We start from the raw sequence: 14,497 nt of genomic DNA on the forward strand, positions 1-14,497 counted from the left end.
CTTACATTTATACAGTAGCGCCACAATACGGATGTTATGAAAATTTCAATATGCAGAATATCCAGAAAATAGCATAGTTTTCATTCACTAGGTAAATTCTGCTTCTAGTTAATGAAAATGTGTATTATTCGTAAATTATGTTGTGTTTGTAAGTTGTTAAAATATCATTTTTAATATAAGATTATAGTAACGAAAGTTCAAACATGAATGACTTTGCAAAGTCTCAGCTTATGAAATATGGCTGGATGGAAGGTACAATTTTACAAGCATTGTTATGATATAATAATAGTTATAACTATTACATTTAATACCTTTAGAGTATTATGTATTTAAAAGTTTATTCATGTACTTCGTCGTTAAATAAATTTGTTAAGTAAATTTTATAATAAACATTTGCAAATGTTTCTTCATTTTTTATTGATATAGGTAAAGGTTTAGGTAAACATGAAAGTGGCATTACAGAACCTTTAAAACAAAAATTAAAATTTGATACAGCAGGAGTGGGATATAAAGATACAGATTGCAATAATTGGTGGGAAAATACTTTTAACAAAGCAGCTCGTAGTATCAAAGTTGAATCACAAGATGGTGAAGTTTTGATATCTGTTTCAAAAGAAAATACATCTAATGATCTTCTTAAAGAAGAGTTAAATAAAAATGAATCTAAATATAGAAATTTTCTTAAAACTACTACATTACTTAATGGCAATTTAATACTGGAAAATAATTCTAATATGCATAAAAAACAAGATATTGAAGAAGATATCAAACATGTTTCTTTATTAGATGAAGAGTTATTTAAATTATGTTGTAGTAGAACTGCCCATAAAAATGGAAAATTGAAGAGAATTGCCGAACAAGATAATTATTTACTAAACGCAATGAAATTGGAAAACAATATCGTATCCCATAATAATGAATATGACAAGATTAATGATGAAAACATAGTATTATCAACAACTTCTATTGAAAGCTTAAAGATTCCAAAAAAATGTAAAAACACTAATAAAAAGAATAGAAAACTTATAAATAACTTAAGTCGTCAGTTAAATATTTTATGCAATGTAAGTGATAGTGATAAAAAAAATATACATGCCACAGTAAAAGAAGAATTAAAACAGCAAAATAAAGAAAGATGTAAAAAAAGGAAAAGAGGGAAAGAAAAGAGAAGTTCAATTTCTTATGATATTGAAAGTGCCAAAAAAGGAAAAGATAGTACATTAAATTATGTAGTGCATTCTGTAGCTAAAAAAAACATTCAGGATCAAGTAAATGATCATACTAAAAACGAATATACAGGTACATCTTTACCAACAAAAAGAAGTGAAAAGAAGAAGAAGAAGAAATTGAAAAAGAAGAAAGATCAAGATAATCTCACTAATATCACTGATACATGGGAAGATGAATTGCATGATACTGAGGAAGATGAATTGCATGGTACTCAGAAAGATGAATTGCATGGTACTCAAGCAAAGAAATTTAAAAGATCACACAAAAATGACTCAGACTTACCTTTGATCAACAATGAAGATATTAAAACATTAGGGATCAAATTTCAAACAGAACTTTCTTGTAATGAAAAGCAAGTTGATACAGCCAAGACTCTTCCAAATACATCAGATGCATACTTGAAAAGGAAAGTGGTTTGTTTAAATACTAAAATAAAGAAAAAGAAACTGTCAAAGTTACATAAAAAAGAAAAGATTAAATTAGATCAATTAACAGAAAGTTTAAAGGCTGTACGTCTCAATACTGCTTCTGAAGAATCTGCTTCAGAAAAATATACCGCAGAAGAATTAGAGGAAGCAGTACAGAATTTATTTTGTATTAAATCTGAAAGGAATCCAGTTCTGAAAAAGATAAAGATACGAGATGCACTTAAATTATTAAGGGGTATTTAAACAGAATATTGTCCCTAAATACACATATACTTATATAATGATTTGTAATAATTGTGTATAAATATTTATGCATACAATAATTATGTCGTAATGCGTATAAAATATCTACTGTATATTTATTTTCTAAACATAATTTTCTGAATATTTTCTAAGTATGGTATTTTTTATTAAAATTTTATGGAATAATAATTTGCTACAAATGTTGTTGATTTTTCTTCATTTTTTATGGGAGGAAAACTAGAAAAAGAATACGTTTTTCATACCCTAAACAATATTTTTTTCTTTTTGTTATACAATTTATTAATGGACACAAATTTTTGACAATTTAATAGACGCGCGTAACAAATCAGTTGTACATACGTACATACATACATACATACATACATACATACATACACATATATATATGTATGTATATGTATGTATGTATATATAAATTTGTAAAGATAAATGCATCGTTAAATTTTTGTATGTATCAATACCGTATGCACTTGTGTACAGTCCATCCAAGAAACAGCAAGCGTGGTAATATTTTTAATAAAAATTTGTTATTAAATTTTATCGGTTTTATGTTCAAAAATACATTTTTACTACCATGTAAAACTTAATTTTCATAAAAATTAAATGATGATCTGTAAAAAAGTACATCCGGCGAACGTATAATTAATTGCTATATAGCACCAAATTTCGTAATATGCTAGAAAAACTTCAGAGTTCAATTTTTCTAGCAATATATTTATATAAAATAAAACAAGATCTTTTTCTCTAAGGCCACTAGAATAGTCCGTAGAGTCGTTAATAATCTTAGTTTTGCTTTCACTAGTGAACGAATCTTACTCAACAAGCTTAATGAGTATGAATTCGTATTATTTAATTGAGTTAATAATTGATTTAAACATTGGTGTACTAATAATGCATTTTGCATTAGGATTAGCAAGGAATGTAATTCTGTCTTATATCCATAATCATTAAAATATCATATAAAATGGTAATCGTTTCGATTAGTTGGAGTACAAGAAATGTAATTATTATTATGAATATCACTAGTATTAATTAATACGTTATAACGAACTTTTACAAAATTTTATGTATCCTCAGCATACAATAGGCTATATCAAATTCATACTAGCTAAATATATGTGTCGTTGATATGTAAATATCATAATACGACACTAACAATGGTATTTTGCACAAAATACATACAGTCAAAATTGGATGGATGAATTTCCTACTTTTAATAGTCCCAACTAAAATTACTAAGTTGTATGTAGTGTTATGTATAGGTAATAAATAACAAGCGGCAAATTTTAAAATTACGCAAATGGTTATTAAAATAATTACGATATTTGAGTGTAAGAAAATATACCAATGTTTTATAATATTGAACAAATTTTAAACTAAATAAATTTTTATTAAAGAAATAACTATTAAGACTTACTGGCAATAGGTACAAATAGCAAAATATACGCATGTATATATACATATGTTCTCATAACAATTCTCTTAGAATTATGAGAAAATATCAAAGTGACATTCATTCAATTTAGACAAAGAGTGTAATTTAATACACTTGTAACATGTTTTATATATTTTCTAGTTTTTGTTAAAATTATATTAAATTGAGTAAGATATCATCATTGGAAATTCTGAATTATTTAGATCTTTTTACACAAAAAATGAAGTTAACTCATAAGAGCAAGTCTAATTGACAATATTTTTCTTAAAAACTATTGCTATTCAAATGGAAAAATAGTCTGTAAAACTTTTATTCAAACATCAATTACAAATCTCTCTTATTGTAGTTTTAAAAAAAAGTTCTCTTCGTCAATATAATTTTAGTATGACTCTGTTTTATAATTATCATAATACTCATTGAGAATTATTTCTTAGTATTATTTTGTTTTAATAAATATTAAATCAATAATAAATAACAGGTTTAATACTTAAAAATTTTAGTTAATTTAAACACATTTGTTAATAAGTCTTCTCTTTACTGTATAATATCCAATGTTTCTACCACTTCTGCTTAATGTAACTGATTTCTTATCAATATGAGAATGATTACTACAAGAGAGACTTGTATCATTCAATTTGTTCCATATAACATACATACTGGACACATTCACTTTGTGTGTTGTAATAGCATTTTTTAATGTACAAGGATCCAGTTTACGTGGAACATAACTAAATCCAGGATGATTTACAGGTCGTACTTTTGCATGTTTTGCACAAAGACCAGTAATGTAAACATCTTCCAAGTGAAGTAATGGTGTTGTTAATGCTGCATGATACAATTTAAATGCCACATCTAAACTCATTACATACCCCGTACCAGATAAGTAATTAGGATATATTTTCCCTGAATACATATATTTTGGTGTATACCTAATTAAACACATTTGTATGGATTCTCTTTCTATATATTCTTATCTTATATTTATATAATGATATGTATATTACTTACCATTTATTATTTGGATCTAAAATAGGTTTAGCATTACAGATGAGAGAACCTAACAATGTATCAGTTAGTGACTTTGATTGTAAAGTTTTCATTAAACTAGGAATATTTACAAACATATCATCATCTGTTTTCATGAGATACTTTGCTTGACCACAATTTGATGTTATCCATTTCAACATCATTACAGATTTCAATGTTAAATTATTATAAGTATCATAAAATTTTTCTTGAATGATATCATTGTATTGATGGCTTTCTTCAGCTATTATACTCTGTAATGTAATTTGTTATTGGTTTTGTTGTAACAGTCTTCATTTAAGAAATTTTACACATACATACATACATTAAGTGTATCATTATCACTCTGTCCCAAAAGAAATGCTATCTTTACAGTTGAGTTATATATATTATCTAAATTATTCTTATTAGCCCAAGTGCTTCTTATAGCTGTTCGAGCTTGGATATTTGTAACAGCTGAACAAATAACAATGAAAAGATATGGTGATGAAGAACATATATCATTAGGACTTAAAACTGAAGTTGTATTTTCTGGATGAATATATACACAAAGATCTCTTGAAGTATTATATGCCCATCCTGGCAATTGCGCTGTAAATTATTTATATTTACAGAAATATTTTATCTTAATTCTATAAGGAAAGTTGTATTCATGAAATTCTTTTCCTTAAGCTTTGACTTCATATGCATGCTTAATAAAATTAAATAATTATCTTATTTTAGCATCACTCAAGCATTCTACATTAAGTGGATGGAAAAAGGAAGATTGAAGTATACTGCAGATACTTTTTCTACTATTCAAATTTATTTTTTCTTTTCGCTAATTCTAACATGAATTCCCATGAATATACAACTGAATAAATTACCTACTACTTATCATTATAAAAAGAATCCCTTCCCTTGAAAAAGAATCCTTAACTCATTGGGTATTTAATATGATAGTAGGTAATATGTAAATATGTTCTATATAAACTATACTTATTTATGTAATTCTTACAGTATTTTTAAGCTTACATTATTATAATTCATAGAATTTAAATTTGTAACTGACAAATAATTATAAAGAGAAAAATGAAAGTAGATTTACATATCAAGTCTTGTTAGTTTATAAAACAACAGAAGCTCTAGCAATGTTAGTGAATGCATACCTACTGAGGCTACCAAATGTGAAACACCAATGTGTTTTGGAGAAGATGGAGTCTCACCTAAGCCTAAAAATGGGCCTTGAGCTGAATGGTATGCTGGTACATATATTAAACCAAGTGTAGCTAAGATCATAAATCCTACTGCTAATCTTCGGACAAATGATATTTTTCCTTTAACTACTCCATTATTAACTATATTGGTGGTTGATGGCAATTTCAATGGCAATAGTCGCGATTTGCCCATCTAAGAACAAATAATATTAATACAAATATATAATATTAATATTGTGATGGCTAATAAGTAATGTTGGATTTTTTCTTATATATTCTTACCTTATTAATTTTTTTACTCATTTAATTCTATCTTATTTGATTGTCAATAATTAAGATGATCCTCTGTATAAAATTTTTTATTTAGCAAAAACATAAGAGCTACTTTATCAATATATGCATTTTTCAATGAAAATGATTATTTGAAAAATAAATAGGTAACATTTATAATAATATTATGAAACAAAATAAATGTCAACTTTGGAATTGAATGGAGTAATAAATCAAATGTTATGGTCTCAAACATTAAAAACACTTTCATAACATAGATCGTCATAAGTCAGGTTTTTTAAAATTATTTCAATGAAATTATTAATAGTTACATTTCTTAATGTCCTAAATTATATCACTTAAGAAATAATGTAGCAATTTAATTCAATCATAGATGCATCAATAGCAAACATAAATTTAGTGTAAAATATTGATATAATAAATGTATATTACTTATTATTTTTTACGATACAAAATTGATCTATCTTTATAAACTGTAATAAATATTGCTAAATATTGACATAAAACCAAAAATTCAATTTTTCAGTTGGATACATTATAAACAACCTTACCTTTGAAATGCGATGATTGTGTTACGCTGCATTTGACAACTCGCCATTTACCTCTGTCGTAAGATCGTACTTACGATTTACCAAAACATATCGCAGAAATTTGACGTTACAGTATATGACAAAAATAAAAAAAAAAGGAAAAAGCTTTTACTCAAATCTTTGTAATTCTTAGAGTGCACCTTGAATCCAAATAGTTTGTCATTTCGTCATTTGTTAGATATCGCGCGAATGCAGTTCCACCTAGTGTTAATTACTTGGATTTCTCTGTTTTGCACTGTATTATTGCACTGTACCAGTAGAGAGGAAATTTCCTCTCTGGTGACAACTATAACAGCACAGACGAGATACAAACACAGATTATACGGAGTACAAACATTTACTAAGGCTGTAGTATGAAGACTTGACATCTTATGGGCTATGTTGTTATGTTATATGTTCTGAAATACCGATTGTGTAAAAAATCACAGGTTTTGACATGCCCTCTATGATTTAAAGCGGTTTAGAAATTATAATCAGTCTAATTATCGAAGTTGCTAAAATTGAATCGTCGTTACGTGCATAAAGATCTTATTTTGTTCCATCCCCACATAAAATTTGCATACTTATACGTATGTAAGTAGTAGAAATCGCTTGAACTTCTAACTGCTTACTGAAAGTAGTTAAACACGGTGAGATTTACTTAAACACAAAATAACTATGATACTGTAATATTACAAAAATTTTTTGAATTTAAGACAGTGAAACTATAAATACATATTTCTGAGAGTATCAAATAGTGAATAGGAAATATATATTTAAATATCAAGATATTAGATTTCAGGTTTCTTGTTTCTGCAACTACTAAAAGGGAGAAAATACTTCAATCTATTTCAAAATACATATGTACGTACATGTTTAAAAAAAAATTTCTCATAACTCTCTGATTGTAGTGTTTTGTAGTTTGCTGAGCGGGGCAAGTTTTACGACGCATGAAATTTTGTTTCGCTCCATACGGATTTAAATGGAAAGGGAAGCCGAAATTTTCTGAGCAAATTCGGAAGCTAAGCGAACGCGTGTAGGTAGCCGTGGCACGGAGTGTTATTGTACCTTTGAAAGTCATGTCGTTGACACGTATGTCAATAGGTGCGTTTTTTATAAACTGCGCTATATTTCTATTACTATTCTGCTACTATTACTAACTCTTTTTAATTAATACGCTTTTATTTACTAATTTATTAAACATTACTATAACAAGATTACATTGTCTTTTAAGTCTTCGTTTTTCTTTGATCATATTTGATTGTTAGATATTTTTAAAAACAAATTATAATATACTTTGTTTTATGATAGATTTTCCTCAGTCTCCATTTTTACCCTTTATGCTTAATGATAAACATAAAATTATGATGAAACATAAAAGCTTTTCATTAAGAATATAATCTTATTCGTTCTTGTTACTGAACATTGTCTTAAATATGTTCTCTATTTCTCAATTTTATCAATTTGACTGTTTGAATACGCTAAATTTGCGCGCGCTTGTATATACGAACGCTCCTATTGGCGCAATATATTGTCAAAGTCAAATCAAGCGTGCCTATTGGTGCAGAATATTCTCAAATGAAATTGAACGTTATTTCTATTGGCGTAATATATTGTCACGTCAAATGGAGCTTTGCTATTGGTGCGAAATATTTGAATGTCGTAGTTTCGCGGAGAATTGTGCTCTGAGGTGTCATTGTACTCTTGAATGTCGTGGAGCGAAAATTCGTCTCGTCGAGCGTTACCCTGTTGTTATTAGTATTTTCATTTCGACTTCATCAACATTTCTACACTTCTATCCGCTTCATTTAAATAGTATGTTCGTATTTAATCATTTATTAATTATAATCTCAATAAAATTAAGAAATTTTTTTTATTTTTATCGTTGACTGTGTACGTGACAAGTTACAATCATCGATAATCATCGGTCTTTAAGGCAGAATTTGGGTTCTATTATTACTTTATTTCACTATAATTGGTTTCATTATTGTAAATGATTGGTTTATTATACATTTCTTTTTGACTGTATTTCTGATGGTTAAAATTATTGAAAATTAATTAATATTAAGTGATGAGGCATTCTTCGCGATTTATTTTGAGAATTTCTTATTTTATATGTGAATGTAGTAAATTAAAGTTACGAGATAGAAAAACACTTTTGCAAACGCATATTAAAAGAAGCATTTGCTTATAAATTAATGTTTTAAATTTAATATTAAATTTTTTTGCGTAAAAAGAGGGTGGATGGGTCGTGGATAGAGAGGATCTCCATCCGCAGCAACCTCCATGCGGTGAGACTTGGGCAATCATTATTTGATATACAATTACTAATTGTATCATTATATATATCCTTGGATTGTTTCGAATGTACCCGGAAAGCACATTCTTTTTTATTTTAGAAATCAGTAAAGTCAAATAAAGAAAGGACTTTAGAAATAGTATTATCAATTCAAATAATATTATAGTACATTTGAAATATGTTGAATCGATAATGTAGGGAATGATACTAAAACGATAAGGGAACCCAGAGAGTTGAGTCAAAAGATTCGTTATTGAATAGTATATCTAATCTATACTTTATCTGTGGTAATAGTATAGTGTTCACATCGAATGAGAAATATTTACGTAGAAAAATTTCTCTTTATTGTGACTTTATTTTATTGCATATAATTACTATAATTTCTAAGTTATTTTTTAAATTAATGATTATAAATAATGTATAAATACAGTGACAGCTGCAAAATGAAATATTTAGTTGCTTAAATTTTTTTAAATATTTATTTTCCTAAATTAAATGTTTATTAGTATGAATTTCCTTAATAACATTTCCTTAATGTTGGAAAAAAGTTATTTTTTTTAAAGTACATTTCTAACGTTCGAAGGTAACCTCTATACGAATGAAAGAAACAACTGTTTTTTTCTTAACAATAAAATTAGACCTTATTTTTTTAATTGATTGTGAATCATGATTAAAGCTATTTTAGTATTTAATAATCATGGGAAGCCTAGACTTTCTAAATTTTATCAATACTTTGTAAGTGTAACAACAGTTATAATTTGTTATTATATTCTACTGCAGAATTCAATAGACTGTGTCTTTTTTTCAGAATGAGGATATGCAACAACAGATAATAAAAGAAACATTTCAATTAGTTTCGAAGAGAGATGATAATGTTTGTAATTTTCTAGAAGGTGGAAGTTTAATTGGTGGATCCGATTATAAGTTGATTTATCGGCATTATGCTACATTATATTTTGTATTCTGTGTTGATAGTTCAGAATCAGAGTTGGGAATCTTAGATTTGATACAAGTTTTTGTTGAAACATTGGATAAATGTTTTGAAAATGTATGTGAACTCGACCTTATCTTTCATGTAGACAAAGTTCATTATATTCTCAATGAATTAGTGATGGGTGGAATGGTTTTAGAAACCAATATGACTGAAATACTTACAAGAATTGAAGACCAAAATAAATTGGAAAAACAGGAGGTAAGTAATATTTTTATAATTGACATTTAAGATACATCAATTATGCGTTGTATGTTTAAGCTTTACTTATATATTTCATAAATATTAAAGATAACAAATTTTATATAATTTTATATAATATAGCAATACACTGTGATAAAGTTTAAATTACTAAGTCACAGTTGTAATAACTAATTTATGCAAACATCCCTTAACTTTTTGGGCCCAATAAAATTTTATTCTTTTAAAACTTTTAAGTAGTAAGACAAAGTGATAAAGAAAAAAGCATTCAATTTCTTATAAAAGTCTTCTGGGCTTGAAGAAGTTAACAGCCTATTGCAGTTTATTCGTTAGCTGTGCATGCGTCGGAATGTTTTGTAGTGCAGTTTCATATGGTGGTAGAACTGATTGAGCTAACATGAATTTTAGGGAACTTACAAATCAGGACGATCTTGCTCACCTCGTCCGTTTGTCCTTCTGGGGCCCCTTCCCTAAGTAAATCAGCAGTAAAAATCAGATCATTTTGTACACATTCATTCCTTTGTGTAATCTATCTGTGATCTTTTTTTTTTCACCAAGAATTTCAAAACATAAATCTTCCGTAGCTTTACAAAATAAATACTCATAACACGCATGATGGTGCTAAGTCGTTTGTAAATGTCTGCTCGGAAATAGTGCCTTAATGCAAATGTATACGTCGCTATGCTCTAAGAATAAAATGTGTATTGCGTAGCTACTTATTTGTATTTACTTCTATTAATTAATCTATGTTCAAATATCCTTTATTTTCTCCATTTTCCATTTTTTCCATCCATATGGTATGTGCAGGCAGGAATCACAGCAGCGCCAGCGCGTGCTGTTTCTGCTGTCAAGAATATGAACATACCACAACAGATAAAGGATATGAAGTTGCCTGATTTACCACAAGCTATAAAAGATCTCAAATTCTGACCAGCCGTTACTTCGTTGGCTCCAAGCTGACTGATTTCAACCACAATCCCAAATGCAAGTGATACTACAAGGGTTTTTTTTCCCTCTCTTCAAGTGAATGAGAATGCACCAATATTGTCCACAAATTCTTCATATATTTCACCTCAACAGTATCAGAGTTAAACAATGAAGATTCCCAAAGAAGAGGATTTGTACCATGAAATTTGAAAAATTGTATCTGTATCTAAACATAAGGATCTCTGGAGTGTTGGAAGTATTAAATTCAATACATGAAAGAAGGTAAAAATTTATAAATTTAAAAATACTGATACTATATTTTATAGAGATTGTATTATCATACCTAGTGTAATATTATGAAATTGCATTTTCATTATTATATCTAAAGTAATATATTTAATGTTAACTCATTACTGAACACTTCCATTCTATTATTTTCAAAGATAGTATTAAATGATAATGTTATATTGTATCAAACAAAGATGTAATAAATATTGCAATAATATATATTCACGATAAAATTTATTTTAAAAAATTTAAACAGTTATAAATATACTTCAATTATTTTCTTTTATTTTTCTATACCAGTCATAATGTACATAAGAAATCAAAATATTAACATAAAAACAACTAAACAACTGAATTAAAAAGTTCATTTTTTACATGTAGCAATTTCATTTCTGAGTGTAGTCCAAATATATCCAGTACCGTGTTCTGTAGGTGGTGGGGGATATGGTGTATTTTTTAATTTATAATAATCTGATGGAGCATGCATTACAAATTCCATACATTCCAATTTGCGTGGGAGATCTTCTTCTGGTCCTATAATATATGTCTCAGGACTAAATCCTTCATCAGGTGGTGGACTAAACATGAAATACATAATTTTACTATTTTGGCACTTTATGAACAATAAATGAATTACTGTAGGTTTTAATAATTTACCTTGCAGTGGTAGGCAAGAGCCAAGTGACAGCGGCACTTTTTTCACAATATTGATCTGTGAGTAAACCACGAATTTGTGCATAATAAATTCCGCCGTCAATATCCTGCATAGAAACTATATCACCTACTTGAAAATAAGTGCCTTTATAAAATACATAACTGCTTGTAACAGGAGTTGCTGTAGCTGTTGGTGCCTTAACTGGCTAAAAATAAGAGACCAAAATAATATATAATGTTTCGTTTTGGAATACTTGCAGTAATTAGAAAATCAAGAAACATACAGTTTTTTTGAACAAATTTCTTCTTCCTTTCCCTTTGGGTATAATTTTATGTGGAACTGATTTAGAATTGCAATATCTTGTAATCCTTGTACTTCTCCTGGTAGGTTTTAACAGACCTCCCTTATCCTCATCTTCGTTTTTTACGTTTGAACTCGCTTCTGAATTTCTTTCTTCTTCAAGACAATCGTTGCAAAGATTACCGGCTTCGGTTGAATGCCAAAGTGGGGTCTCTCTTGTCCCACACTTGACACATTCAGGTTTATTGCCGAGAGGCATCGAATTTTAATTAATTCGATCTTGTTAGTTATTTACCCATCGATAGTCAACCGTCAACCGTTCGCTTTAATCTGCGTCTCAATCGTTTTATCATTTCAATTTCACTAAATATCATTTTAATTGTATGTGGTATTGTATTGAATAAAAATTACAAGCTTTCATCTATGAGAATATATCAAAGACAAGAATGTAGTAAAACGCTTATACGAGTTTTTCCATTTTTTACACAATAAATTAAGTACAATAGACGCGATTGTATACAGTAAACTGCAAATATAGAATATTACACTGTAGGAATTTCAGTAGCTGCTGAGAAAATAAAGCTAGTCAGTGTGTCCAGCATATAAAATCCCTAGTATTTCAAGTTTCATTAAATTAGGCAGGAATTTAAGAAACGTAAATGAATTTCATTATTATAGACATAATATTTATTTCTGATGATATAAATAACAACATGTAATATGCAAAAACAATTTTTATTAAATCTGATTGGTCTTTCACATAGTGATATTATAGCATACTAAATTTTCATTAGTATTTAATTTTTATCTTCTGTATATAAATGTACATCTTTATATTGCTATTAGCTTACTGTATAAAGAGGATGAAACTGTGACATTACATAAGATCATATTAAAATTTTTAAAAATTTGAAAAACACACATCTGCTTAGGTACAACTATAAAGTGATATTTTATGAGTATGTAAATATATTTTTTTTTCAACTCCCTCTTTTTATTGACTTGCTTCTAATCGTTTTATTTCTTTCGAAATTTCAGCTTTTCTTGCCAACTTGTCAAGTATTTCTTTTTCCGGATTTTTTAACAATCCATTTTTTATCTTTTCTTCCAATATTTCAATTTCTCTGACCTTTTTCCTAAGGTTTTTCAACCTTTTCTGTGGATCTGATATAGAAGTTTGAGATTGAGTTGAAACATTTGGTTTAGGTGTTGAAGTCTGGTTATTGGATACTATCTTTATATTAGTTTGTGGTTTACTGTTCTGTGATAATGATTCTTTTTTCTGATCTGGTTCTGAGAGTATAGTTTTGGCCAGTTCTTCTGTTATACGTTCAGTTGTTTTATTTTTATTTTTTTTCTTCTTCTTTTTGATTTCTGTTTTAACTGGAGCACCAGGAATAGTTTTAGATTTTGCTGCTAGTAATGCTTCCTGTTTAGCTTTATGCTCTGCTATGAATTCGGGACTTGCACCTATTGGATACATAGGTTTATTCTTTATCTGTTTGCCTTTGCTTTCATATCTGGAAAAAAATGGTGATACTAAAAATATTATCTGTATAGAATGGTTTAGTATTGTTTTATAAATTATTACATACAGTGGAACTTCTTCTTGTGGTATGTAGCCATCTTTCACACGTCGTGGCTTACGCCATGTACCATCAGGACGTTGACTAGCCGGGATGAACGTTCCACCTATGAAAAATTTGTAATAAAAAATGAATTTTATGAATTAACATGAATCTATCTTTTAAATATCTTTGCTACATTAACATCATTGAATTTCATTCAAAACATCGTACATATCTTACTGTAAATATTTTTAATATTTATTAATGCTTTAAAAAAAAGATGAGTATCAGAGCTTGACTTAAATTTTGTGAAATAATGGTTGTTTACATGTTGCAGGTTATAAATAGTGCAACAGCTAAAATAAATCAAATGATTGAATGAAGCGAAATTTATCACCTTGTTCATCTTTAATGTAAGCCGACGCCATCGTTATTCAGTACGATCGTTCGCCGTGAATATTTTTTATTATATTTCTTAATAATTCCTACTATCAGCGTGCCATTTTGCGATCGTGGGGACCTCAACCCTCGAGAAATTAACAATACGTGTATAGTTTCATATGATTGTAAGATGTCGCTACTATATAGTTATTCCAATATGATTTTAAAATAAATATTGTTGCACAATTATGCGAATATGGGCACGTGAAATACTAGTTGGGGATAACTGGAAATTTTTGTTAATCTTCAGAAACATAATTAAGCTAGGATATTATTTTAATAAACCATTACCATTTGGCATCGCCTCCAACGTTATCGATTCAGCATCGAGTATTAACTACGATTGGAGAATGTATTTGAAACACAAAAATTAATATTCTACAATTTT

The 14,497-nt window shown here is 28.1% G+C and overlaps 5 protein-coding genes across 7 annotated transcripts in view; 2 read left to right on the plus strand and 3 right to left on the minus strand.

Moving 5' to 3' along the window:
* Positions 1-2,746, plus strand: part of LOC139991532 (uncharacterized) — a 233,484-nt gene extending 230,738 nt beyond the window's left edge. Inside the window, exons 2-3 of the mRNA XM_072011694.1 lie at positions 154-252; positions 427-2,746. Coding sequence (XP_071867795.1) covers positions 204-252; positions 427-1,901 — 1,524 coding nt within the window. The 5' untranslated portion in view covers positions 154-203 and the 3' untranslated portion in view covers positions 1,902-2,746. The remainder of the gene's footprint in view (positions 1-153; positions 253-426) is intronic.
* Positions 2,747-2,854: 108 nt separating this feature from the next.
* LOC139991537 (beta-1,3-galactosyltransferase 1) lies at positions 2,855-6,716 on the minus strand. Of its 2 annotated transcripts, none has more exons than XM_072011716.1 (5): positions 6,422-6,716; positions 5,532-5,772; positions 4,709-4,974; positions 4,366-4,637; positions 2,855-4,286 (listed from the first exon to the last, which is right to left on the minus strand). In XM_072011716.1, the coding sequence occupies exons 2-5, from the start codon at positions 5,770-5,772 to the stop codon at positions 3,863-3,865; spliced, it is 1,203 nt and encodes a 400-aa protein (XP_071867817.1). In that variant the 5' UTR covers positions 6,422-6,716; the 3' UTR covers positions 2,855-3,862. The 2 variants fall into 2 exon arrangements, with proteins under 2 accessions (XP_071867817.1, XP_071867818.1); XM_072011717.1 differs by having other exon boundaries at positions 5,589-5,772; positions 6,422-6,711.
* A 2,314-nt stretch (positions 6,717-9,030) lies between these two features.
* Or (AP-3 complex subunit sigma-2 or) lies at positions 9,031-11,366 on the plus strand. 2 transcript variants are annotated; one of them, XM_072011731.1, is made up of 3 exons: positions 9,031-9,473; positions 9,547-9,930; positions 10,339-10,645. In XM_072011731.1, the coding sequence occupies exons 1-3, from the start codon at positions 9,405-9,407 to the stop codon at positions 10,402-10,404; spliced, it is 519 nt and encodes a 172-aa protein (XP_071867832.1). In that variant the 5' UTR covers positions 9,031-9,404; the 3' UTR covers positions 10,405-10,645. The 2 variants fall into 2 exon arrangements, with proteins under 2 accessions (XP_071867832.1, XP_071867830.1); XM_072011729.1 differs by lacking the exon at positions 10,339-10,645 and adding an exon at positions 10,738-11,366 and having other exon boundaries at positions 9,053-9,473.
* On the minus strand, positions 11,363-12,661 carry LOC139991540 (GATA zinc finger domain-containing protein 1). The gene is made up of 3 exons (XM_072011720.1): positions 12,084-12,661; positions 11,803-12,005; positions 11,363-11,723 (listed from the first exon to the last, which is right to left on the minus strand). Exons 1-3 carry the CDS (start codon positions 12,357-12,359, stop codon positions 11,510-11,512), a joined length of 693 nt encoding a protein of 230 aa, XP_071867821.1. The 5' UTR covers positions 12,360-12,661; the 3' UTR covers positions 11,363-11,509.
* Positions 12,662-12,816: 155 nt separating this feature from the next.
* On the minus strand, positions 12,817-14,199 carry Pym (partner of Y14 and mago). Its single transcript, XM_072011722.1, has 3 exons — positions 14,066-14,199; positions 13,696-13,792; positions 12,817-13,620 (listed from the first exon to the last, which is right to left on the minus strand). Exons 1-3 carry the CDS (start codon positions 14,094-14,096, stop codon positions 13,095-13,097), a joined length of 654 nt encoding a protein of 217 aa, XP_071867823.1. The 5' UTR covers positions 14,097-14,199; the 3' UTR covers positions 12,817-13,094.
* Positions 14,200-14,497: the final 298 nt, after the last annotated feature.

Source organism: Bombus fervidus, chromosome 10, assembly GCF_041682495.2.
Source record: "Bombus fervidus isolate BK054 chromosome 10, iyBomFerv1, whole genome shotgun sequence".
NCBI classification, from domain to species: domain Eukaryota; kingdom Metazoa; phylum Arthropoda; class Insecta; order Hymenoptera; family Apidae; genus Bombus; species Bombus fervidus.

What these genes read in the sequence shown, in the direction of transcription:
- LOC139991537 (XM_072011716.1), bottom strand. Translation starts at nt 5,772, where the DNA reads ATGGGCAAATCGCGACTATTGCCATTGAAATTGCCATCAACCACCAAT. An exon ending in ACATTTGGTAGCCTCAGTAG is followed by an intron (nt 4,975 to 5,531) that starts GTATGCATTCAC and finishes AATAATTTACAG; the next exon opens with CGCAATTGCCAGGATGGGCA. An exon ending in GTGATAATGATACACTTAAT is followed by an intron (nt 4,638 to 4,708) that starts GTATGTATGTAT and finishes ATTACATTACAG; the next exon opens with AGTATAATAGCTGAAGAAAG.
- LOC139991540 (XM_072011720.1), bottom strand. Translation starts at nt 12,359, where the DNA reads ATGCCTCTCGGCAATAAACCTGAATGTGTCAAGTGTGGGACAAGAGAG. An exon ending in GAAATTTGTTCAAAAAAACT is followed by an intron (nt 12,006 to 12,083) that starts GTATGTTTCTTG and finishes TCTTATTTTTAG; the next exon opens with CCAGTTAAGGCACCAACAGC. An exon ending in CTCTTGCCTACCACTGCAAG is followed by an intron (nt 11,724 to 11,802) that starts GTAAATTATTAA and finishes TTTCATGTTTAG; the next exon opens with TCCACCACCTGATGAAGGAT.
- Or (XM_072011729.1), top strand. Translation starts at nt 9,405, where the DNA reads ATGATTAAAGCTATTTTAGTATTTAATAATCATGGGAAGCCTAGACTT. An exon ending in CTAAATTTTATCAATACTTT is followed by an intron (nt 9,474 to 9,546) that starts GTAAGTGTAACA and finishes TCTTTTTTTCAG; the next exon opens with AATGAGGATATGCAACAACA. An exon ending in ATAAATTGGAAAAACAGGAG is followed by an intron (nt 9,931 to 10,737) that starts GTAAGTAATATT and finishes TGGTATGTGCAG; the next exon opens with GCAGGAATCACAGCAGCGCC.
- Pym (XM_072011722.1), bottom strand. Translation starts at nt 14,096, where the DNA reads ATGGCGTCGGCTTACATTAAAGATGAACAAG. An exon ending in TTACATTAAAGATGAACAAG is followed by an intron (nt 13,793 to 14,065) that starts GTGATAAATTTC and finishes AATTTTTCATAG; the next exon opens with GTGGAACGTTCATCCCGGCT. An exon ending in CCACAAGAAGAAGTTCCACT is followed by an intron (nt 13,621 to 13,695) that starts GTATGTAATAAT and finishes ATTTTTTTCCAG; the next exon opens with ATATGAAAGCAAAGGCAAAC.